The following is a 26789-nucleotide window of genomic DNA, read 5'->3' as shown; positions in this document are numbered from 1 at the left end:
GTATATCAGTTACATTGTGATCTGCTTTTCTCTTGCTACTTAATGATATTTTTACTTCCCTCCTTTTGTTTTATATGCTTCAGTCAGTTTTCATTACTTCAGGCTCTGCAAAAATACTCTGACTACTTGTCTTCTGAAACGAAGACCAAAATAGATCCTACTTCTGGCCCTAGGCTCATAAAATGTAGAAAGAATATTTCCTTTATACCAGGAAGCAATCAAGGAGATGGGGAAAACGGGTATCTATATCCAGATTTGGAAAATGATGACTTTTTCATTCGGAAAACTGGGGCTTTCCATGTGAATCAAGTTGTTCTCCAAGATCCCCGGTATTTAAAAAACTTCTCTGAGCAGGAGCCTCCCATAGAGGGTGAGATAATTCTGCAACCCAGAGAAGGCCAACCTGTGATTCCAGATTTGGAGAAGGATGACATGATTCTCCGTAAAATCCTCTCTCAGAGGAAAGAGGTGCCTTTATCGGGTGCTCCAGACAAGTATCACCCAGCACTCTTTCCTGATCCATGGAGTCTTCCGGAGGAAATACGGTCCAAATTCCTGTGTTTACTTGAAAAAGACACTACACCAGAGGAAAGGAAGAGCAATGGTAGAGTGCTGTCACCATCTTCCCGCCATAAGAAGGATGATATGCTGACCCGCAAGTTAGAATCTTGGAAGGTGGGAAGCAACGCCCAGCCAGTAAATTTCATCCCAGGTCCATGCAGTGAAGAAGACTGGAAGAAGTGGGAAGCAATCAGGGAGGCCAGCAAAGTTAGACACAAGAAACGGCAGATGGTGGAGAGGTCAGGTTGTGTCCTGCACGGATTGTGCTTGAGTGCAGTTAAACCCTTTCCATTCAGAAAAGCATCGTCTTGTGCTGAGCCAGTCATAGAGTGCCAGTCTGCTATTTGTTCGTGGTGTCCTGGACAAGCTTGTTATTTGCTTTGAATAGAAGCTCCTGACTGCAATACCATATTTTCAACAAAAAAATTAACAATGTTTCCTAATTGCAGGCTGCTATTTCAGAGAAAATATGTTAATGTTCCTTCAGGCCTAAAGTTCTGTGTAGGTTTCTTTCTGTGATTCAACAGGAATAGTGATTATTCAAAAGACTGTGGAGGCTAGAAATATTTCCCTTTTACTCCCCCATATGACTTGATAAAAACACTTCTGAAAGACATGAATGCTTTGACAACAGTTTCTGGAAATGGGCATTCTGATAGTCTTGCTTGCACCTAAATTGAAAATGCTTGTAAACTGTTTTGCCACAGTTCTGAGATAATTAGGTGAGGTGAAAAAAAAATATCAATAGTGTTTTGCCCACTCTAAGTCAAGGTGCATGCAAATTGTGTGTCCATGTAATATTAGTTCCACTGTTACATATTCTGTTCTTCCAGTGTCTCTCCCCTGCTCAATCCTGAACAATACTTTCCCCTAATCCTTTCCTGATATACTCAAAATTTCTCTGACTGAATACTGGTTTTAACTACTTCCTATCTCTCTTTTGAATTTTGTACTTATTGGTGGAGAGTGGGATTTTGCCTGTTTGCTTAGCTCTGAAAATACGGCATTGCAAGTTGTAGTTCTCCCAGCTGTGCATCATTACTTTGTGACTAAGACACTTTCATGTTCCGGTTGATATTTAATGTTGCTGTGTTTTGTTTTTAAGCTTAATACTGTTAACAAAGTGTGAGCTTCATAGAGGAATATTTCTGAAGTGCTTGAAAATATTTTGCTTTTTAAGAATTCATTCAATAGAATAAAATACTCATATTCAAGACTACTGAAAATCCACTTGAATCACACCGGATTAATTTGGTTTTCCACTTAATATGCTAAACTTCTAAATAAGACCTTTTATTCTTATCTATTCCAAGTATTAGTTTCATTTAGTATCAGAAATGGTTGAAGAAACAAGAAAAAAACCTCTGTAAGCTTTGCTGGGACTCAAGTTAATTCTAATTTTCGTTTTGTGAAATGAGGATCTTTTGAGCATCTTGCTGTTCAGCAGCACTGGAGTAAGTGGTGCAGAATTAATATAAAGCTCTATCAGTGCAGTATTGTTAAATCAGAACAGTTGAGAACTTGTAGGCAGCCTTGTTCTGTCAGTTTTCTGACTTAAACATCGCACAAGTCCCAGTCTGTCTTTTGACTAGTTTCAGATCTCTGATGTGCTGTTCCATGCTGACTGGTCCTCAAGCTTTCAGTTTCCCTTTCATTTAGTGAGAGTGCTAGTGTGCTTGTGGTGTTAATGTTATGAATATCAAGATACTGAATCTTTTCTTTTTCGGTTTCTGATTTCTCAGACTGTTTCAAAAACTTTCTGATGAGCAAGGGTAAGTTTTCTACAAGCTTGGAAGATCATAACGCTATGTTTGCCTCTAGATTTTTGTGCATGCACAGTAGCTAAAAACTCGTGCTGGAAAAAACTTGTGCATGCTGCTTCCTTGTTCTGTGCTGGGCAATTTACATGATGAATGTAAGAGACTAAAAGCTATGTCAGAAGCTCTCTGGTATCTAGGGTATCCAAGTTAGGGTTATCAGGCACTTTGAAAATCAGCTCTAGTATTTTATTTCTGCTGAAGTACTTAGAATCATAGAATAGTTAGAATTGGAAAGGACCTTAAGATCATCAAGTTCCAACCCCCCTGCCATGGGCAGGGACACCTCACACTAAACCATATCACCCAAGGCTCTGTCCAACCTGGCCTTGAACACTGCCAGCGATAGAGCATTCACAGCTTCTCTGGGCAACCCATTCCAGTGCCTCACCACCCTTACAGTAAAGAACTTCTTCCTTATATCCAATCTAAGCTTCCCCTGTTTAAGTTTTAACCCATTACCCCTTGTCCTATCGCTAGAGTCCCTAATGAAGAATCCCTCCCCAGCATCCCTATAGGCCGCCTTCAGATAGTGGAAGGCTGCTATGAGGTCTCCACGCAGCCTTCTCTTCTCCAGGCTGAACAGCCCCAACTTTCTCAGCCTGTCTTCATATGGGAGGTGCTCCAGTCCCCTGGTCATCCTTATGGCCCTCCTCTGGACTTATTTCAACTGTTCCATGTCCTTTTTATGTTGAGGACACCAGAACTGTACACAATACAATGAGATCTCACGAGAGCAGAGTAGAAGGGCAGGATCACCTCCTACTTGGTGTTCTGTGTTTATATTAGGCTTTAGAACATTCAGAAATGTAAAGGAAGATGAGTAAATATTTTATTTCAAAGGCTATACAGGTATAATCTGAAAATAATTAATGACATGGTATTTATCATGTTGTTGATGAATGTTCTTTGGTTGTTTTATGTACTTCACGTTATTGAATCCTCAGTGGTAAACTTACTGGTTAGTGCCATGTGAACTTAGACTTCGTTTGCGATGTACTGTGACTCAAAGGGAAATATTTTTTCAGTTGCTGTGTCATGGCATGTTAAGTATTTGGTTCTGCATATTTTATTTATTTTTTTTTAGTGTATATTTATTTATGTATTTATTTTACCCTGAGGCAAAACCTGGTAAATGACTAAACACTTCCAGAAGAAGCAAGAAACATTTTTGAAGAAATCAGATGTTAGGGGAGGGAGACGCAGAAGGCTCAAGTCACTAGTTAGATTTTGAAATTAAAGCTAGAATTGAAACTAACATCCCGTTCCTTGGTATGAAAGGGCATATTGTATTTAGGACAAGATTGTCCTATTTTGTTAGAGGCTGAGGTAGAAACGTAAGAGAAGGAAACCCTAGACATGTAATGTAAGTTTTCTTGAACTCCTGGGGAACAATTTTGCTACTTACGTACTGTTCAGTTACCCAAAACTGTTTCTAGATGTGATACAACTTAAGAAATAAAATAAAAAAAAAAATTAAAAAAAGAACTGTACAAGAGTTTCTGCAATAGCGACCAGGAGATTTGTCTTAAATTTGGCATTCCTCCCATTCAAAAAATAGACAAGCAAACAGGTATAACGAATTAATGCTCTGGCCTCTTTCTAGAGGCTGAAGTCCAAAGTCTTATGTTACCAGTGAAAGTGAGTGGGGCCCCTCAGGAGAAGGTGTGAGTCTGATTTGTTAGTTCAGAGCTCTCTTGGAAGGAAACAGTTTAGAGGAAGGCCCTGTGCTGAATCAGTTTTGGTTTTAAGCTGATTTTCTGTTGTATCACAGGCATGATACACTTTGAAGCCCTCTTAAATCTTGGTTACGCCCCTTCATCATTCAGTTTTTGTTTGGATAAATGAAAAAAAAAAAGTAATCCCTGTAAGCCTAGCTTTCCTTTTAGATTGCAGCACTGAACCTTATGATGAAACACCTGCATTTTTCTTGGTGTCTCAGAGGCTTGTGGTTGAGCAGGGGTCTTGTCCTATGCCTAAATTAAAAGTCCTTCTGTTTACCACTGCAGTGTGAAAGACTAAAGTAGCATCTGAAAGGCCGGGGGAAGGCATGAGAGGTGAGCTTTGAGTAATCGTGATTAAGAGGAGCTAGTGAGTAAGGAGTTCATGAGCAGAAAGTTGCAGCCATGTTGAAGGAATTTGTGAGAAGATGGTGGTGTAGCCATCCTGACTTGGATGGAAAGCATCATGGATGCTTGGGGATGAGTAACATAGGCTAGTGACATCCATAAATTGAGCATTTAGCAGTTAATTACTTCTTTTATTTTTAGAAACATGCTTTAATGACTGATGATTTTATGATTAACCTAAGGAAGGAATGGGAGGTGATTGATTCAAGAGCTGTTCCTGGAGAAAGCGGTGAAAGGACAGCGATTTGGACTCTGGGAACAGGGATGACTCTTATATCAAAGAAAAGAGTAAGGTCAATAAAGAGAGAAAAAAGTTTAAACAAAGGAATCAGTTGGGTACAAAGAGCTCGATGTGAATGATCAGCGTGGAGCTCCTACAGAGCTGCTTATTCCCTTAACCTTATTTTATTTGCTCAAATATGAAACTATTGACTCAAGTTCTGGCCCTAGAGCATGTCCCAGCCTTGCTCATTCAGCTGCTCGCGTGTTTCCTGCTCTGTTCGAAATAACACTCAAGAGCTCAGTTGTACTAATATCAACCCCTCCCTTTCTCGAAGGTTTCACTTGCGTAAATGATGGCTAAAATGTGATAAAGCCCAGTACGCTTTTTCTTTCTAGGAGCAAGTCTTTGAATGATGTCAGTGCAGAGGAGCTGCAGTCATTGCGCAAAATCCGTTATGAAGAGCTACAAAGGATCAAAGAACAGTTACAAGAACAAGATCTAAAATGGCAAGAAGTAAGCACTCCTTTTTACCCCTGTTCATGTCTCCTGCTGAAAGGCTGGGTGCTGCCTACCTTCAGTGTCCCTAGAAGACAGGCTTTGACATGTGTGCAGCAATTTATGGGGCTGTCTTTTGAAACTATCTGTCTTATGCAACTGCTAGGGATGTCTGTTTAATGCAGAACTGAACTTATTTTAAGTATCATCATAAGTATCTGATTAGTGCTTCAGGTTAAGACTTGTATGCATTCTAATAAAGCCTTTAGGCTTGATTTCTCTGGACATAAAAGTTAGGGCTTCATGTGTTATCTGAAATGTGTGAATACCCTTTTTATGAAATGATTTGAATGTCTGAGCATTTGATCCTCGGGGAGAAGGAAGGGAAATTGTATTTTCCCTGTGCAGATTTGTAAGGCTTCTACCCCTTAATAATTCTGTCTTAAATCCAGCTTGTATCCTGATGTGATAGCTTTGCACAGCATCATAATGGTACCTGAAGACTTTTTCATTTTTATTAAAATCTCTGCTTCACAACAAGAAGCTGGAATTAAGACCAGAACACCAAGCAAGAGTCATAGAGTAGTTAGGGTTGGAAAGGACCTTAAGATCATCTAGTTCCAACCCCCCTGCCGTGGGCAGGGACACCTCACACACTAAACCATGTCACCCAAAGCTCTGTCCAGCCTGGCCTTGAACACTGCAAGGGATGGAGCATTCACAACTTCTCTGGGCAACCTATTCCAGTGCCTCACCATGCAGAAGTTCACTGTTGTTTGTTTAAAGCACCTCAGCCACCTTGGCTCTAATATTCAGTACTAATTTTAACTCAGCTCTGGTATTTTGTGTAGAATATTGCCAGTTCACTTTGTGGTTTTACAGAAATGAAGAAAGTATAGAAGTATATGTTTTCAATTTAGAATTTAAAGTGTGTTTGCTCTCAAGCTAATGTATCAGTTTAACATAGTAGTGATGGGGGGGGGTGCACGTCTCAAACTCCAAATCTTACAGCAAGGATATATAGATGGTACTTGCATTTGCTTTCCACTATGTGTTGCTGAGTGAAATATTCTAGAATAAAATAGAAAGTGTTGGGTTCTAATGGGGGGAGAGGGCAAAACATGTACTTTTCCAATTGCAGTACAGTAATTACAATTATTAACCTTATCAGGCAGTGAGCAAGCCTGTAACCCTAGGTGAAATACAAGAGCCCCTTTACCATTTAGTAGGGGAAGGTACATGAAAATTTTGCTACAATGCAGGCATGCAAATAAAATCAGGCCAGTAGGTAGTGTGATATATGTTTAAGAGGTCTTGAGAAAATCTGGTTGTATATGTTCATGTTATTCTTACAGGATTTAGCAAAATGGAAGAATCGTAGAAAGAGCTTCACTTCTGAATTGCAAAAAAAGAAGGAAGAAAGAGAAGAAATAGAAAGGAGAGCCTCTGAGGTGTCTGAGAGGAGTACAAAGTCACTGAAAGAAATACAGCAGGAGAGGTAATGACCCTAATGGAAGTATTATGTTGAAGCACTTAATTCTGAGAATTTCTATTCCCTTGAATTCTTGAGCAGCTTTTACTGGCAAGTTGCAGTTGATTCTGCAGACATACCAACAATTTTAGTTGCAAAACATAATGTAGAAATCTAGGCAATCGAAGGACAGAATACGGTCCGCTCATGCATTGTTTTCACAGAAAGTTAGTTTTGATCTATAAGTGGTGTTTCATTCTATTATCCATAAATAAATGCATTGAGAAGTTAGTATTTGCACCCACTTTGAAGAGATGAAAAACATAGCACTGAACTGCCTTTTTTATTCTTAGATCAACTTAACTATTTCTCTCTATCACTGCATTTGCTATTCTTTTAAGCACCGTGGATAAATACAGCCAGAATTTTAATGTATACCACAGAGCTGTAAATTTTTGCTTGATTTCCCTTCTGTCCCCAATTGCTCCTCTGGGTGTTTACAGAGCAAGATTCTCTCCAAAGAGTCAGAAGTGTAAACTGAGTAGCACAGTATCGATTCTACTGGTAACAGTCTTTCAAATGTATGTAAGACTGAGATGAAGGGAATATGGACACGGCATGTATTCATAAAATAAATTTAAGAATAGTTTGCTTTTCTTTGGGGGGGGTATGTTAATTATTTGTGAATAAAAAAATTAGTCTCTTGAATAAAATATGGATGCTAATTGTATCGAATGCCCCAAATCATCAGAATCTTAAAAACAGTGGAGTAAATATTCTCTGGGGTGGTTGTTCTATTATAACAAAAGGAATGAATAGCATAAAAAAAACCCCAAACAACTGAACTTCAGGACACCATCTTCTTTGTTATCTGAAGTTCAGTAATTAGCATTTTCATAGAGCAGGCACACCAGCAGAGTTATATAATTCAGGCAGTGTTATGGGACTACCTTCTTCTCATTTTTCCTCAATAAGTTCTTGATTTTTGAGGATATGTAACTGGAATAGCTACATCATTTTCTTGGTAAAGAGATTTCTGTCATGGTGATAACTTGATAATGTGATGGTAGTATGCCTGAGTGTTATTAGAGTGTTCAAATGGGGAGAAAGGGAAATAAAGTAGATTTAAAAATATATTAAAATACTATGAATTAAATGATGCCATTCATTTTCACCTATTGGAGACATTTCTCTTGGTTTGTGCTTTGCTTTGAACATTCAGTAGTTGAAAGACTTAGGGGGCTGCCTGTTTATCAAGTCCCTTTTGGTATTTTAATGTGCTCTGTCCCCATAGGGAGGACAGAGATCTAGATTCCTACAGGCAGCGAAAACATGAACACAGATGGACATATTCACTGAATGATGATGTGTTTAGCGAAGAAAAAGCACCTTCCACACAGTCAACAGCAAAAGACTACCTTTTGGAAGAAGATACCACCTACAGTTCTAAGGACAGCAAAAGCACAAATGCCGCACAACAGCACAAGGAGAACCTCCCAGAGAGCTTGGCCGCTCGTGAAGCTCCTACTCCACCAAAGAGCCTGGCAGAGGAGCACAGCTCGGGTCTTTTGTTTACCCGCTACTCAGCGAATGCTCAAACTGGGTCAGCTCAGGTTTCAGCTTCTCTCCCGAGAAGTTACCAGAAAACCGATACCTCTAGGTTAACATCTGTGGTTACACCAAGACCTTTTGGTGTCCACTCAAGAGGAATCTCATCACTTCCACGGTCATTCACGGTAAAATTCTGCTTCATTCCTGCAGTTTGGGGTCTTGGGTAGCTGGAGGAAGAGTAGAGTTTTAACATTTTATTTATTTATTTATTTATTTTTAATTCAGCTGCTGTTTGATGAAGTATGTGTTAATAGAGCAGGCAATTCTGTTGTGGCTTTAGATGTTTACTTGTGTTTCTGTACTTTAAAGACACTCCTAGAAATAAGGCTGATAAACACATTTGGTGGAATAATAATTTTATTACTTTTAGTAAGTCTCCTTCATGTTGCTTATCAAAAGCCTGTCTTTGTCAGATGTAATTGTCTACAACGAAGTTAACCTAATTAAGTGCTAAAGACAAATTTTTCAGGTGATTTAAGTTTCTCCTGCTCTGCTGACTTCTGGTGAAACTGAAATTTTATGCTGCCTTAAAATGTACCTGCTCAGGAAAGCACTGAAACACAGAAATTGATATCCACCCTCTCTACTCACCTTGATTAACTGTGTTGATTTTCATAGCTTTCTCCTAAATCCCTATTTGTCTCAATTTTAAAAATGGTAAGAATACAGATAATTCTAAGCAGGTGATTTTAACATTTTGATCTTAAAAAGTCTAGACTATTCTGCAAGCACTTCAAGAGAAAAAATATGTTTTTCTTTAAAATAGGTAATTAGTAATGGATACAGTAATCATAATTTGCATGAAAGGGAGTTTTTTGACAAATGTATAGATTGATGAAAGACTAGGGTTTGTTTTTTATTTTTAAGCGTATGTTTACTAAACTATTATTTTTGTCCTAGATGGATGATACCCAGAAATACAATGGAGAAGTAGAAAAATCTAAGAGAACTCAAACTTTGTTCACTAGCAGTTCGTTTTCAGAACCAGATTCTGCACACCCTCTCTCCGCTGGTGCATTCAAAAGCAGAGGTGAGGAGGAGGAGGAGGAAAAAGAAGGTGTTCAGTCAACACCATCTCCTAGTTCAGCATTACCTGTAAAATCCCAAGACCAAGATGCTGGAAGCAGTATTCTTAAACCAGAGTATTGCTGTCCTCCTGATTCTCTTTCGCTTGCATCTTCTGCAGAAAATGTGAGTCTGCCAGAGCCTGAGGATTCAAAATCTCAGGTAAGTGTGGAAATAATGTGATTACATAGTGTAACTGAATGCTACAGTAGAGTAAAAGAAAAAATAAATAAAATTACAGCTAATGCAAGTATTTTTTGGTAGTGAGAAAACAGCTCTGAGATCTACTACTTCATTTGATTTAGTTCAGGGGAAATAGAATATTTTGAAAGCAAGTAATTGGTTTTCTTGCAGCATTTTTTACCTACCCTTTATATGTCCTGTGCTTAATTTTATTTCTCATTCTAATTCAAAATAGTTACTCTAAAGATTCCGATGCTTACAAAGTTTTTCTTAATTCTCAAAAGTAGCACATTGTATGCACAAGCAGGTATGTCAGATGAATGATCTGAGCTGCTGTAGCATTCATTTGCACTTTTAAACTGGTGGTGGAAAATAAAGATCAGCTTTGTAAAGGCCAGCCTTGAATGTTACTATCATGCTATCCTTTTTTTCCATTGTGGCCTGAGCTCCCATCCTTTGCGTTTTGTTATTTCGTTATTCACTTGAATCTAATTAATGTTCACATTAATACATTTTAAAGCAAATCACCATCTCTATGTGTATATGCTGATCCAGGAGTTGGGTCTTTCAGCATTTTTTTTTTTTTTTATAATATATATCCTCCAGTGCTGCTGCTTCTACTTGATTGCATGTTTCACATGTGAAAAAAAAATATGGAGCAATAGCTTTAATTGTTGATGCCTTTCTGTAATATGTAATGAGGTGGTTCGGACTCCTAGACAGACTAGAGATGAATTCTTTGCATTCCTCATGCTGCTGTAAAAGTTAATTGTGCCAGTTGCTTGGGTGCGAATGGTAAGACCTTGAATGCTGATTTATGAAATCACTTCCCACACCAGCTTTTTATAAATTCAGGCACTGAACCATTCTTCTTCCTAATCACTTGTGGCAAAGGAACATGTTTCACGTTAATACTCCTGATACCCTTGGACATTGCAATGAAATTGTCATAATTTTTTTAAACTCTGATTGTTTTATAAGGAAAGAGATCATGATCTTTTTTTTGCCTGTGTTATTACAAAAGCAGGCAGAGAAATTGCTGTTCTAATCAGTGAAAACATAGATTAGATATGGGTTCCTTGTATCACTTTAAGGGAGCTAAATGAGAACAACATGTACTAGGTCCACTTCTTTGGGTTTTTTTTCTTTTCATTAGTCACAAGATTATAAACCTTTCTGCACATGAGTTCTGTATTTTGGTGGTTTTTTAATAAAAAAAATGTTAAAAAAGAAAAGCTTGTGTTGTGCTCAAACAAGCTGTAACTTAAGGAATACAAGCTCCATTTGGCATGTTTGTAAATCATTGTCAGAGTTGAGGGATTGATATAGTTCAATAGTCACTAGGGCAATAACACCAGGTTTGTAGAGTACTAGGTGATTTGAAGACAACCTGTCCAAATGATGAAGTTCAGTGCACAAAGTTGTATTACTTCTCTCACAAGAGGTAGGTTTAAAGAACCCCACCGGGTTGGAATGATGGAAATAAAAATAACAGCAACAATAATTTCCAGGAGCACACTCAAGTTCAGGAGCTTCAAATACACGCCAGCCCAGTGTAAAAATCTAACCTATTAGTAGATTCACATTTGTGACTAATGTACTGTTACTCATCTAAGGACTTGGGTTGTATGGAAGCATTTGCAAGCTGATAGCTGTGTTTTGAAGAAATGACTTATTTTCTACCCTCAGCTGTAATAGAGTGCTGTGCCAGGAGCATTCCTGTAACACAAGGCGAAACCTCAGGATGTTGCTTTGTAATGTTGTTGCCTTCCACACCCAGCACTGCTGAAGTGTACTTTGGCTGGCTACATCTTGCAGTGCTCCCTGTAGCTGCCTGCTGCATCTTACCAGCATAGGAGCTTTGGGGAATTGGTTTAGATACTTAGACTTTTAAATACTTCAAGTTAAATCCCAACCCTTCAGGAAGGCTGGTTCACTAGGCAGCTAAAATGTAGTTGTGCACTTAATACACGCGCATAAATATGTGGAGTCTCATCTATGCATGGCTTGGAATATATGTATTTTAACAGTGTTTGACAGAAAAAAAGTCTACAGTTTTTTCTCCCCCTTTTATAACAATGTCAGCTCCATGATAATGAAGTGATTTTATACCTTTAATGAAGGTATTCTAATTGTTTTCAAAGGAGTTTGCATTAAAATGTTTGTGTTCATAACATAGTGTGGAATTAAATACAAGTGCTCCAAAATGTTTTCCCAATCAAATATTTCTGTAGTTTAAAATGGTAATGTTAAGTTTTGATTCTGATTTTAAAAGCATCTTGAAAGTCCACCAGAATCAAAGATCTGGATTCTAGCTAATTCTGGGATTAGTTTTATTATCTGAGCCCTCCATCGAAATCCGTAGCAAGATAGTAGTGTTTTACACAAAATTAAAAAGATGAATGTTCACCCAGGTAAATCTAGTTGCAGCATTGAACTTAAAAGAAACTGGTGATGCTCATTGTAGGATGTGCAAAAAATAAAGATGAATTTCTGTTATCTGACTTTTCATATCTGACTTAAGATCTCTCGCAGTACATCCCACAAATTTACAAGACTATCTATCCATAAAGACCCGTTTAGTGGTTTAATGCCCTCAAACTCCTTACATTTTGTAGCATTATGTTACAAAACATTTAAAATAAGATAAATGCACAGCTAAATGTATGTGTAGAGAAAATATTAATGTGAACTGAAAATATAGCCATTTGAATAAAAACCAGATGAGTTAGTTAACTGACTTCAACACTGTTTCCTTTGTCTATGATGGTAATAATAGATGATTAAAGTGCACATTATGACCAGCCTCACCTATTTAGAGGATAAACTTTCCCTCATTTAGATTCCTGTGATACCAGATACCGTAGTGTCATGTTTTATTTTTCAGGAGCAGTACAGTGAAATGAGAATCAGTATAAACCAGAGACCTGGCCATAGTCGCAGCTTTGGGTTTACTACAAATTGGAGTTCTTCAGGGGTCTTCGTACAGACAGTTGAAGAAGGTAAATATGTATTAACTGCACAAATTTTTGTTCTAATGTTTAGTTTTCAGAGCCTTCTAAATTAAGGCATTTGCTGTCAGCAATGCTGCAAATATTTTTAAATATCGGGTGAAGAATTGAAAAATCAATATTTAGTTTATTAATGTATTTCTGTGAATCCTCATCTCTTGAAATGGATGGAATGCACAAATATCTAAAAGGCATTTTCCTAATCGAGGACATGTCTATAACCACTGAAAAGGCATAAATGTTGTCACTCAAATATTCACCAAGCCCCTTACAGAACAGTAGTAAGGGGCACCTACAGACTTCTAACATCCAGATTGTTCCTTTCATAGAATCATAGAATGGTTAGGGTTGGAAAAAGACCTTAAGATCATCTAGTTCGAACCCCCCTGCCATGGGCAGAGACGCCTCACACTAAACCATGCAACCCAAGGCTCTGTCCAGCCTGGCCTTGAACACGGCCAGGGATGGAACATTTACCACTTATTTGGGCAGCCCTCACAGTAAAGAACTTCTTCCTTATATCTAGTCTGAACTTCCCCCATTTAAGTTTAAACCCATTACTCTTTGTCCTATCACTACAGTCCTTAAAGAAGAGTCCCTCCCCAGCACCCTTATAGGCCCCCTTCATATACTGGAAGGCTGCTATGAGGTCTTCACAGCCCCAGCTTTCTCAGCCTGTCTTCATATGGGAAGTACTCCAGCCCATTTATCATCTCCGTGGCCCTCCTGTGGACGTCCTCCAACAGCTCCATGTCCTCCTTAAGTTGAGGACACCAGAACTGCAGACAGTACTCCAAGTGGGGTCTCATGATAGCAGAGTAGTGATGGTCACACTTCTTTTGATGCAGTCCACTATATTATACATTATATTTCAGTGAAGTTCAAAAGATGTCACTTCATATGGTTTGTAAACTCATGCAGAGGAAACTTAGGGGTTAGAATTTGTATTTCAGTTTTCCCTTTCTTAGTCATGTTAAATTTTGGAGACAGTTAATACTTTTAAGCAGTTTCAACTTCTAAATTTATTTCCAGTGCAGATTTTTTTTCCAGGTGTGTTGATAATGAGGAAAACCAAACATTTTTGTCTTGAAACATATAAAGTTTCTTTCTAAGGTTTAGTAGTCTTTTGCAGAAAACAAGCTCAAGTTTTCCTAATTAAAAAGCAAAACACAACAAAACACACAAATACACAAGCAAATCACATATAATGCTTGTTTTCTAACAGTGATCTTTCCCATTGCCAGTAATACTTCAAGAATATTGAATTGTGCCCTTTCTTCCAGCTAATGCAAGATCATCCTGAGAAGGGCAAGATAACTGGAAACTTCTCATTTAGTTAGCCCTTCATTATACTTTCCAGAAAGGAAAAAATACCATTTAACAGCACTTCCTGAGCAGCCTTGATTTCCCCTTTGCCCCCATTTCAAAGACAGTTTTTAGATCTCTCCACTATAGCTAGATACTTCCCATAATTAGATTGTAACCTCTTATATACACTTTGCACGAAGAGGAGCTTTCCATTTGCTTTTCCTGTTGCTAGGCTTCTGGTTTAATTTTGTTACTTCAAGGCAGAGAACTGCCTCTTTGCACTGCCTGAGGGTAGTGAGTGTTCCTGCTGGTCATTCACAAAGGTCCATGTGGGCTCCGTCCCCTATTCCGAAGGCAAGGAGAAGATGAAGGCCTTGTGGCTGTTATTTTGGTTATGCTTCACTACAGTTCTCCCAAGGAAGGGTGTGAAGCATAGATTGAATGGAGAATGGACTGTCTCTTGGTATTCTCATTTATAGCTTGTGTTTAATACTGTTTTTTCATCAACTGGCTCAAGTTGTATCTCTATTCATAAGCTCCAGCTTCCTTTAAAGGATGGACCATTGACACAGTAAGATCTGTCAGCTATGTGCCTATGAATGTTTCGTTTCATATTTTTAAGGATAAGTTATAGGATAATTCAGATTGGAAAGGGCCTTGGGAGACCACCTAGAGCAAACCCTGGCACAAAAGTGTCGAAACGGAATTTGGACCTGGTTGCCTAGGGCCTTACCCAGGTGGGTTTTGAGACCCTTGAAGGATGGAAACTGCATTGTTGGATGGAAACTGTCTGCATTGCATAATTATCCTCTTGGAGAAAATTTTCTATGCATATCCAGTCAGACCGACCTTTGTTTATAACCACTGTGCAGTGTTATCCTGCCATAAATTTCAATAGAGAAGGCTTTCCCTTCTCAGTGACCTCCTCGTAGATAATGGAGGGGACTGCTGTAGGTCCTTCTGCAGCCTCTCTTTTTTGGGCTGAACGAGCCCATACCCCTCGGCCTCTCCTCACAGGGCAAGTGCTCCAGACCTGACCATCCCAACAGCCTTCCAGTTTATTGATATCTCTCACAGTGAGGAGCCAAAACTAGACATGATATTGTAGAAGTGACATAACAAATGCTGACTGAATGCACAGTTCTCCACCCTCTCCATTTTGGCATGATTTGCAAGCTTGGCAAGGGTGTGTTTTACCACCTACTGTTATTGGTGAACAGAGGAGAGGTAGAGAGGACAGGTCCCAGGATACGTCCTGGGAGCTTCACTTGTAACCAGCCTCCAGGCCAAGTATAAACCCTTAACTGCTACCCATAGAGCCTGACAGCCCAGCAAGGTTTTCACCCATCTGGTTGTTCTGCCCTGTAGTCAATACCATCCCAACTTTGGTGCCAGGATACTGTGGAAGATCACATCAACAGCCTTATTAAAGACAAGGCGGATGGTATCCGCCATTCTCCATTCATCCACAGATCTAGTTGTTTCATCATTGAAGACAATTGGGTTGTTCAAGCATGATTTAGGCTTGGCAACTCCACACCAGCTCTTCCCAGTCACCTGTCTTGTGAGCCCAGTAATAGCTTCCAGGAAGACTTTCTCTGATTGCTTTGACATACTTGTCATCCTAACTAGCTATATGATTTTCTTCAGGCAAAAACCGACGTTTATCTTTTTACTACTATGACTGTATTCTACATACGCTTTTCCTTCAAAAAAAGGAAACTACTTGGCAAGCAAAATTAATGTCTTATAAGTGTTCTCAAAAAGCTTAATAAGAGTTGTAACACGTTACAGTAAGACCCATTTGCTACATACAAAAGAAGGCAGTTTTTTTTACAGGTATTTTCAACCTAATGCTAAAAATTAGGTAGTCATTAATCTAGACATTGCTCTGACAACTTCCCCAGTGCCATATAATCTTTATTGTTTCAGTCCTTTCCCTTCTACCCACCCTATTTGCAGTCATTTTTTGAGGTTATGTTGATGTAGGAGTGCACGTCTGCAATCAAACACTTGCAGACATGCAGTACAAAGTAAATTTGGCCCACTTTCTTCAAGTTTTAATTTTTTTGTATGACAACTAGTATTTATCTATTGTAATAACAACAGGTCGGTCGGGATAGGTTAGTGATAACTACATATGGAAAATAAGTGAGTATTGGGTTGGTTTTCACTAAGGAGTAGTAAGAAAGAAAAACCTTTCGCTTTTATCTTCAAGGAAACTTATGAAAAATAGCAGTATTTGTTTTATGTAATGTAAACTGAATCCTCTACAGCAGTATAAAGAAATTATCAGTCTCCTATACTCTTGGAGGAGCTTGACAGGGAAAGACATCTAGCAACAAACATGTTTTGGCACCTGAATTGCCAGCTTTGTATAGTCTCTGTAGGTTTCTCTGGAAATGAATTGGAACAGAAGCCCAATATAGGCACCCTGGTTGGCACTCTTGAGAAGCCCTTTTATCCACAGACTGCAGAGGGAATAGAGGAAGGGCAGCTGGCAAAGTCATGTGCCAAAAATTGAGCTGTTTAAGTTGTTCTGGTTATGCTGGGTCTGCGCATGCAATCTAGAGACTGCTGCTATTCATTCAAATCTGTATGGTTAGGGTGTAGTCTGGATATGTCTTCATGGTGATGCTATAGGAGAAACCATGTAATCTTAAATTCCCTTCCTTTCCTAAAACTGACCTGAAATATGCTGTTCTCACCTGTGAGCTAGTTTTTGTTCCTGTCAGATTACTGAGTAAAATGAACACAATCTTCTTTTGGTTCCTAGAGCTCATTCTGTCACAACACAAGGCAGGGAAATTAGGAGTTCTGATGTCTCCCCTTGAGCCTGAAGCATTCTCTGTACTATGTTCAGTCTACATGTAGTCAAAGTATGTGGTATTAAAGATCTTAGATTTTTAAATCAGACATAATTCCAAATGTTATATGACAATTTTGAAAACAGTAACTTCAGTGGCAGCATCAGTAGTATGCTTAATAGTAACTTCCACTAGTAGATTAGAAAACCCATTAATTCTTCAACATCTTCTTGGCTCTAAGGAGATTCGTATTCTTTCCAGTTTAACTGTCACCTATGTTTTCATACTCTAAATGAAATCCTCTTTTCTTTTATAATATTGTTTAAAAGTAATTGCTATGTTTTGAAAATTTTACTGATAACTGCTAGTGAGGTTTTAGCCTGTACTTTAAGAGGAATAGAACATGGAACACAACCTCTTAGAACACAATAGTTAGAGTTCACTAGAAAAACAATACTAACGGGTCATTGTTTGGTGCAGTATTAGGAAGCTTTATTTTTCTTTGTTCCTTACCTTCCTTGGGTGCTAAGAATAGTAAAAGCTATCTGAATCCTTAGTAGATATCTATAACTTATAGCAGCATTTTACTAGTGAATCAGAAAGCATATGATGTCTAAATTCTTCCATCATGCTTGTCCACATCTGTTTCTGATAAGGTAATATAACATTGTTCTTAGTGTATTTAAAAAGGATGTATGGATTTCACTACTGACTCTGGAAAATGCTTCCATTGTGTAATTCAAATTTGTTTTACTTTATTAATGTGAGGATTTATTGTGCAATCTTCAAATTAATTTCACTTGACTTTTTTCCATTTTCTGTTCTGCTAAGGGGGTAATTGTTAATGGAAGAACCATTCAGATGTATTTCATAAAACCTTACTTGGGGAGGTTCAAGTTTCTCAGCTCATCCATTTTCTGAATTAAATAGAAAAAAAGCTTATTGACTGGTCCTGTATGTTCTCTGTCCTTAGGCTAGTGAGATCACCTGGCAGTGTGTAGTAGACGAAGAAGAGTATAAAGTGCAGCCTATCTTGCAAAATATCAGTAGAATTCAAAGTTCAATCTGCCATAAGATTCACTCCTAATAGTCAAAATAAGTAGAATCCAGAGAAGTCCAGGGCAGCAATGTTGTGAGTCCAATTACCAGAAAATTCAGAGCTAGCAAACTATTTTAGCAAAACAACAAGGCAGCATGCTCTTGTCAATAAAGCCCCGAAAATGTAAATAAGAACATGAGAAAAGCAGCTTTTACTGGAATTAAAGATGAGGTTGGGGTTGGGTTTTATTGGTTTGTTTTGTTGGTTGTTTTTTTTTTTTTTGGGGGGGGGGGGTGGGTTTTTTCCATTTGTTTGTTTTTTGAGGGTTGTTTTTTTGTTTTGTTTTGTTTTGTTGGGTGGGTTGGTTGTTTGTTTTGACAAATAAGAGGATTACCCAAACATTGGCTCAATTTCAGCTAATCATTGGCTACAGACACTAGCGCTGCCTCTCTAATTCACTACTGACCAGAGGTTGCTTATTAAGTGGGCTAACCAGAGTGCGAACATTTACAAGTGCAAAAGACTGATGTTCTTTTTTCAGAAGTTTCAGGTTGAAACACTACTTTGATACCAAGTTTACTGATCTTATAAGATCAGTAGTAGATTTTTCTAGTGTAGATCTTTTTCTAGTGTAGTAGATTTTTCAAAGACTTTCCGAATATCTAGCAATAAGCATTTATTTGAACTATTTCTCCACCCACCCAACCCCCAGTCACAACTGTGTTAAAAAAGTAGATGTGATTTTCTTTTTCTTTTATTTTCTATAGCTAGCCCTGCATCAGTTTGTCAGCTGCATGTAGATGATGAAATTATTGCTATCAATGGCATAAAGGTTTCATGTATGGACTATAGACAGTGGGAAGAAGCCATCAACAGAGCACTAGAAACTGGAAACCTGCTCATGGATGTCAGACGATATGGAAAGAATGGTGAGTTGTTTCATCGGGTGGATACAGTATGCTCTTTAAGGCAAATAAGCTCTCTGTGCTGTACCTGACAGCTGAGAGTCCTTATTAGCCTTACAGTAGTAATACGTATCTAAGCTAAGTAGTTTGCTAGCATGTCTGTTGCATTTTAACACCACTTGGCTTTTTTTTTAACTACTCATGCATTAGAAATATCTTGACAAGCAAGTCTACAAAGCACTGAACTACTGACCTCTCTTGTGCTCTGACCTGTTTGAGAGGATGCACAGGTAAAAAAGTGTGCAACCACCATACAAAGGGGAATATAACATTTTCTTTTCTGACACGTTACAAAAATGAAGAGAGAGTCTGGTCTCTAGAGGATAGTAATTTTTAGAGCCTTTCTCCCTCAGTCAGCAGCTCCCTTTACGCAGGGAAAGAGGATCTTGTGTTCCTTTCTTCAGGGAGTGTTTCAGGTAGTGGATGAGGTTGTGTTTGATGTATTGTGCTATGATTTTGGCCATTGACCCAAATACTGCGATGCTGTAATCTCTCCACGATTGTGCTACCTGTCCTGGCTAGTGAGGGTTTCCGTCCTGGCTAAAGGCCTTGTAGCACCCCTAGATTTGCCATGGGTTTAATCGGGATACCCCTTCAAAGTCCCAAAATAGTTTTTCTACAGTTGAAAGTCCAATCAGTGATTTCTTTCACAGTATAAATACAAAACATTCTTTTAGGGGGAAGCTAGGTAGAATAACCTACCAGCAAGTGGGGAGAAACATAGCGGTGTGAAGAAAAGACAAGAAACAATATACTTCTACAGGACCTAGCATAAATGAAGAGTGAGATTAGTGGAGAAGAACTCACTGAAGAAACCTTAGGTAGTGGGAGGGAAGAATTTACGAAATCTGAGATAAAATTATAATTTGTCTTTGCCTCATCAGTTTTGGTAGTTTAGTTTAGCTTCCTGACGAGCACAGGCATGAAAATGACACTTCCCTGGATAGAGTATGAGTCAAATTATACCTTGAGTGAGTAAAGCTGGAAGAATTTTCTCAATCCTTACTAATGCTAATGAGATAGTTTCCAATGAATACTAATTGCTGTGTAATGTTGAGCTGCTGCTGTGCTTGTTAGCACAATGTGGTAAACTTTTACCTGGCTTATGACTAACACTTGCATTTTTGGGGAAGGCGGTCTGCTCATAAAAGCCCTTTTTCCTGTCTTCACAAATTCCACCTGATTTGTGTCTCTTCCTCTTCTGTTATGTGTGTGTTTTGTGTGTTATTTTAATGTATTTTCGCTAACTCTTGTTCTGTTCTTTGACATTACTGTCTACATTAATTTCTTGATCATCCACATACCAAAAAGATTGGGGCAAAGACCTGCCTTCCCTGCCACATGTAAGGCATAAAATCCTCAATCTCACCAGTATGGCTACCAACATTATAGGTGCATCTGAAAATAAATGGATCGATGCAACTTCTGGAGAACACGTTTCAAATGTTTCCACCATATCAACAAAAAGAGATTTATGCAGCAGCCTTCAAAGTTCTGTGAGTATGATTTTGAAGGGTTGTGGAATTTTCTGTTAGGAATAAAGTAAAATGTAATGCCTTGATAGGGAAAGGTTGGAGAAAAGACCTTGGGAATCTTAGTTTTACTTGTATTGTTTAAGGAAAATATAGGATACTGCAAATATGGAGGTGTAGCTATGTACATATTAAGGCAAATAAGATGTTTTAAAGACTTGCTACTGCTCATTCATGAGTGGACACTAAGTGATAAATGTTAAAATATGTGCAGAGTGGGTTTTAACTAAAATGTATACAGCGCTTGTTCTTTAGAAAAGACTTTCATCTCCATTGTTAGCATAAATGAAGGTTGCAGCCCCGGATTACTTGCAAATAACACCCTGCCTGCTATGAAATAAATCTCAGCTTCTGGCATTTTCTTACAAACTAATGATTTTTATTTCAGCCAGCTGGTTGTTGATTCCCTCATATGCCTGCAGTAATTTTACCATATAATACACTTAGGAAGTTTTAGTTTTGTATCTTTCTGTGGAAAGTGCTCTGAAGTGCTGCATGATAGAGAGTTCCTATCAGGGGAGATGTGTAATTGGATAAACTTCTACAAATCTAATGAACCTAAGCTCTTTTTTTTTTTTTTTTTTTTTTACTATGTTTTTCAGGATACAGAAACAAAATTGATAAATGGAATGCAAGGAGATCTTGGCTCTAACGAACAAAGAGGTAAGCCACTGTTGCTTTTCAGCTGCTAATTGGGTGGGTTTGCAACAAGCACAGACACAAAACCTGCAGTCATCACAAGCTTTGTACAGTGGGTGAAGAGAGACCTTAAGGAACTGAAAGCTAGACAGGTATTAGAGACCTCGTTGCATTAAAACTGGATGTAGTTTGCTTCCATGATGTGTTAGGGAGTTGGAAAACTTGGAAAACTGACAACAAAGCAGTGACAACTTCTTCCCCTCCCCCCCCTTCTGCATCAGTGGTTTTAAGTTTAGTGTGTGACAAGGGTGAAAGAGAAGAAGGCACAAAATTTGTTATGATTAGTACTGGATTTTGTGGATAATGAGTCAGTATGAGTATTGATTCATTTCACTGCACAGAAAGAGTCTAAAGAGTATTCAACTTCTTGTTTTTCTTTTTTCCCCCTATTTCAATTGTGAGGTTTTGGGGCTAGTGGTTGTTTTGCTATTAAAATTTTACTTTTATTTCTGGAGAATATTGATGATTCTAGTATGACTAATAATTACTTCTGATGCTATGAACAGTTATAGCCTTACTTGATGACAGTGAGAGAAACCAGGTACATACACTTTCTAGTAGAACAATAATCCTTAAACGGATACTTTGCATTTCATTTTACCTTGAATGAGCATGGCAGTTTATAAAAGAATTCCCCCAAGAAATCATTTGCCCTCTGCAGATGCCTTTCTGATGACTGTAAATGGCGATTAGACTCTTAAATGCAGTTTGGCATCTCAGTGGACGAGGCTTAAATTAGACAGAGAGAATCTGAGTCCAAGTTTGTCACTTGTGCTGTTCTTACAGTTGGATATTGTTAGTGATAAAATGAAATACTAATCAGTATATGGTATAACCTACTAAAAACTGTATTCATTATTATGAAAGGTGAGGTTTCCTTTGTGTTTCAGGGGCTTCTTATTTTTCTGAAGTTTTTTTCTGAAGATGTTGCTGTCAATTGGAGGTCTAACAAAAGTTTTGATCCAGTGGTGCTAGTAATTAAAAAAAATAAAAATGACAACCTCATTGACTTATTTATATTATTTGTATCTTTCAAATAGCATCTGAACCTATTTCTTTGAAAAACTTAAAAAGACGGTCACAATTTTTTGAACAAGGTAAACCAAAGAGCTAACATTTCCTGTACTTCCACAAAATTATTCCTGCTGCACACTCTTGCTAACAAGGCTGGTGCTGGGTACTATACTTCTTCAGCATTGTTTGTTGCAGCTACAACAAAGCAACATAATTAATTTCCTTTCTTTTCCCAGGGTCATCAGGTTATTCTTACAATTCATGGGTCTACCTTTGTGGTAATGGGTCTTTCTGCATTCTCTTACATCTATAGCTGTTTAAATCTTTTCTGTGTTATTCATACATATTTTTTTTCACTGGGTAGGAGTAAGAAAGAGAACACTCTTTGTTCAGGTTTGCTACTACCTACAAAACAAGAATAACATTGACTATTCCAGCAGAGGCTTAGCACATATCTCAGAGCTGTTGATAAAATGCTTAACTCTGGATTTGAGTTTATCTTGAGTTGCAGCTCTGTGCTTTCATCTAAATTGCTGGAAAAGGGCAGCTGCTGGCTTTCCACTATGTGGTGATGTCACAAGATCCCAAGAAGAGCAACATAAATTTTGAACTGCATATGCTAGCTTTTAAAGGCAAAAAATAAGGCACTCAGTTTTGGTTTTGTAGGTTGCTTTTTGGTGTTTTGCATGTCACAACTCACTTCCACTAATGTTGTATGTCTAATGCTGTCTTCAGACTACGTATGCCTTGCTGTTTTGCTGTATCCTGAAAGAGCAAAATTCTGGCCCACTGGAAATTCAGTGTGAATTTTGCCAGTGATTTTAGTGGGACCAGGACTTTGCTTTCAGTGGTGATGGCTTCTGTTTTTTCCAGAAGTGATATGTGAAGTGCCACAGCATATATCTGTGTTTGTGGTTCTGTTTGCTTTGAAATACTTCTGCTGCATTGTATCTGCAATATGGTAGTATTTTGATGTTGGGGTTGGTTTTTTTCTTTTTTTTTAATTGGTTTCTGTTTGTTGTTTTTTTTTTTTTCTTAAGGCTGGCTATAAAAAGTATGAAATCTTTATTTTAATAAATTTCATAGCAATATTTGACATATTTCACTTGTGCTTGAAGAGGAGGAGAAGGGTGAATTTCTGGAGTGTGCACTTAGCACAGTTTTGTTCATTTTAAACTTTTGACATTTGAGTTTCACAATGGTATAAAATGCTGTTCTTTCTAAAGAAAGCCTGCATAGGCCAGCATAAGCTTACAGGGGCGAGAGAAGTAGAGAGCAAAGATAGCATCGCCTAATACAATTGCAGGAGACAGTCTGTTTGTTCATCACAATATTAGTGATGATGCTTAGGAAATGATTGTACTTAAATCTGTGTTTCTTCACATTTTCTTAACTTTAATGTATTAGTATAATATGCACCTCTAATAATCATCTTGGTACAAGCTAAGACCACATATCCTCAAATAGTGTAAAGTCTGTGATGAATGGTGACAAGCTTACCAGATTCAAGTGTGTTTTTGGGAGTAGGGAAGGAGGACAGTTGGAAAAGGAAAATGCATGGGTTTGTGGTAGAGAAGTTGCCTGTGGATGTTTGTAACTCTTGATTCGTGTCAAGGCCAATAGGTGAGTAGCTGCTTTACCCTGAAGCAGTGTTATGGGTATCAGTCATGCTAAACAGTTTGGTTTCACAGTAATAATAGGAGAGGTGTAGCAAAGAGCCTCTGTATAGCCACAGTGGGAGATGTACTGCTTATTCAAGCAATTGCTGATGGTACTTGTAAGCATGTAAAGCTTTTAAGGACTTGTGCAAGTTAGTTGAAAGTCCCTAATGAATTCTGACCTCAAGTGAGTTCAGTAGGGAAAAATGCAAGCATGGCTTACTAAGGAAGCAACAATTAGTCTGAAACTCAGACTTTCCCCATTTACACAAGTCTTGCAGTAGTGAGTATGTATGGTTCTAATGATTTTTGGTTTTTGCCTTCCAAATCTCGCAGGAGGCCCAGAACCTGCAATGCCTGATGTAAGTACTATTTACAAATTACAAATACTGTAAGCCTGGTCTTCCAAGAAGCCCACTGCTTTCTATTGCTTTTTATACTACTTAAAACTGTGATCAAATCTGGAGTACTGTCTATGATCTCATAATGTGTACCGGAATGGTTGCTTAATGGTTGCTAATTTAGGTCCATGTCACAATAAAGCTGTAGTGTTTGTAATAGCTTTTATTTCTCACTTTAAAAAATATGTTTTAAAATGTAGAGTGTTTGTTACATGGAAGAAGATTAATGCTATTTAATTTCTGTGCTGTATTAGCTCCCAGTCCCATCCATTAGTGCTCCTAGTCGTCGGGTTTGGGATCAAGAGGAAGAACGAAAACGACAGGAAAAATGGCAAAAGGAGCAGGACCGTTTACTGCAGGTATAATTAATCCTCATGATCATAGGCTGGCAATCCTTTGGGTGCAGGAACTGTTAAGAAAGTAGAATAACACATGACTTTTACAATTCTTCTTACAAATGGCCCAAGATAACTTTCGGATACATTTGTTGAGCTGCACAGTTACACGCACTAGCAATTATTCAGCAAAAAGAGGACAACGCATTAGTGAACTTCATGAAGTCAAACCCAGACTTTGTGTTCACTAGAGCCAGAAGTGTTTAATCATTACAAGGGTGGTATGCTCTTACTGGTAGCAAAATGTAAAGGGTCATCAAAGACCTAGGGGGTAGTAGTCTTCACTTTTCAATATGAGTTTTATTGTTTCCTCTCAAGAAAATTGTCTCTAGAATGAGTTTTACCTTCAATTAGCAACACTGCCTTATATTCAGAGATGAAGAGAAGGCAGCCAATGCCATGGTTAGATGCCTGCTGGCATCCTGAGGTTTAGCAATTGGCTGATTAGTTGAAATCGGCCTGGTTCCCAGGGCCTCTCAGAGTCAGGAAGCTGAACCTGCTAACCGCAAATCACCTTGATAAACGATTGCTAGAGATGGAGGAAGTGTTGTAGAGAACGGGACAATGTTTGGCATCTTAGGATAGCAAAAACCACAGCAAAGGCCTTACCTCAGTAAAGCATAAGCCCATTCAACCACATTCACCAAGGCACAACTCTGCAAATTAAGTTTGTTATCTAAAGTCCGACTGAGAGACATCAGTGGGCATCATGTACTCTCCACAAGCCCTCTTTGAATTTGGTGCATGCAGCAGAAAACTGGGATGTGAAAGTACAGTGTATCAACTCTGTTGCTTTTTGGATGTTTTATCTTTTGTCATTCCTTTTAGCTTATAAACTCTGCAAGGCAAGAAGTGTGCCTTCCTAAACATATCTGTGGTCTCTTATGGTTTGGGTTGATGGCTGAAGAGATAACTTTAAGGAATGCAAACCTTGGCTCCCCTTTGTTGAGAGCAGTCTCATATCTCTGCATTCACTTTTCATTGCTTCTCCTTTTTTAGTCCTGAAGTAGTGAATTTAACCCGAGTAATAATGTTCTTTCTCTTCCCCATGACCCTAGCAATGAATTTTTAAGTATCAGGGAAAATGAAGTATTTCCTTTCTTATTTCTAATATCTTGGAAGGAATACTTTTGACATCATTAAATATTTTCCCTTTTCCAAGATCTAAGTGGTGACTGACAAAACCACCAAAACATTTATGGTGTACCCTAAGTAATGCTTTAAGACATTGCATTGATTTCATGCCAGATCCAATCGTAGGACAAATTTGGACATCCAGAATTTTATTTTTTTTTAGATAATATTCCAAAAGACCAAGAGTTTTTGCTCAAACCAAATTACTGTCTCGTATTTCACCTAATGATCACTTTATACTGTATTACATGATTCCAAGTGAAATATAATCACGCCATATCTCAAGAAATACCTTAGCTGATTTTTGTTTAAATGGGAACTAAGCTGTGACAGGAAATAAACCAAACCTGAGGTCAGTTGTTATGAGATGTAGCATGTAAAAAGCCTGGATTCTCCCCAGTCACTTGCAGAACTCCTTTGGATTATATTTGAGCCAGGATTTCACTGGCTTTGTAGAGCTCAGGCATGTTTTCACCACACTAGTCTGTTAAAAGCTGTATTAAATACCGGTAGTACATTTCAATGCAAATAAAGAATACCGTGTTTCTTATTTGCATGTTTAACTTCAATCTAACTTAACAGGAGAAATACAAACAGGAACAAGAAAAACTGAGAGAAGAATGGCTAAGAGCTAAGCAAGAAGCAGAAAAAGAGAGCTCAAAGTATTTTGATGAGGTAGGCTATGAATATGGCTTCACCCTTGTAAAATAAATTGTTGTCTGTGAATTGATAGAAGTTGGTAAAATTGGGAAGGAAAGGGTAAATGGGATGTTTTGAGACCTGCTGCATTTGACTTCCTTATGAATTGCTTAGGTAACTAACACCAGAAATATGTTAGCAAAAAGTTACAGCATGTGTTAATTATTGTGACCAGAATGAAATGGCCACCTTTGCTGTATATTTACCTCCTGATGTTATTGGTTGGAATTCTGCTTCAGTACATCATGAGGCATGTTTGTAGATGCCTGGCTTGTTACTGGCAACCAGTTCATCCTATCTCTGATAAATTTACATATCAAATCAACTTCAGAATTGTCATTATGTGTTTCAAAACACTGAATGCATGTAGTCACTGTAGATGCTGACTTTTGTGGCTCTTCCTTATGTGAAGATGAACAGGTTTTCTCTGAGTGTGGGAGGTATCTGAGATACCTCATCCTTATTGCTATGCAAGTGCTGCTTCACGCACCCTAGCTAGATCAGTTGCGTTTATACAGTCATGAATAAGTAGACTGTAATTTAAGGCTTAGGATTTCAATAAGAAAGCTCTT

The 26789-nt window shown here is 38.2% G+C and overlaps 1 protein-coding gene across 15 annotated transcripts in view; it reads left to right on the top strand.

Moving 5' to 3' along the window:
* LMO7 (LIM domain 7) overlaps positions 1-26789 on the top strand; it is a 130028-nt gene that overhangs the window by 88480 nt on the left and 14759 nt on the right. For 6 of the 15 annotated variants that reach the window (XM_061367734.1, XM_061367733.1, XM_061367745.1 and 3 more), the window contains 15 exons: positions 84-800; positions 2304-2333; positions 5126-5243; positions 6581-6723; positions 7991-8432; positions 9208-9534; positions 12443-12557; positions 18488-18649; positions 19997-20181; positions 20820-20880; positions 21957-22013; positions 22167-22208; positions 23925-23950; positions 24244-24348; positions 26101-26193. In XM_061367734.1, the coding sequence (XP_061223718.1) occupies positions 84-800; positions 2304-2333; positions 5126-5243; positions 6581-6723; positions 7991-8432; positions 9208-9534; positions 12443-12557; positions 18488-18649; positions 19997-20181; positions 20820-20880; positions 21957-22013; positions 22167-22208; positions 23925-23950; positions 24244-24348; positions 26101-26193 (2623 nt within the window). The remainder of the gene's footprint in view (positions 1-83; positions 801-2303; positions 2334-5125; positions 5244-6580; positions 6724-7990; positions 8433-9207; positions 9535-12442; positions 12558-18487; positions 18650-19996; positions 20182-20819; positions 20881-21956; positions 22014-22166; positions 22209-23924; positions 23951-24243; positions 24349-26100; positions 26194-26789) is intronic. The other 9 variants (XM_061367735.1, XM_061367743.1, XM_061367740.1 and 6 more) reach the window with 8 other exon arrangements.

Source organism: Neopsephotus bourkii, unplaced genomic scaffold (genome assembly GCF_033783945.1).
Source record: "Neopsephotus bourkii isolate Nb327-2 ecotype Australia unplaced genomic scaffold, CSIRO-AGI_Nbou_v1 NB_1394, whole genome shotgun sequence".
Lineage (NCBI taxonomy): Eukaryota > Metazoa > Chordata > Aves > Psittaciformes > Psittacidae > Neopsephotus > Neopsephotus bourkii.
The sequence above is the reverse complement of the archived record's forward strand: the minus strand, read 5'-3'. Positions and strand labels throughout refer to the sequence as shown.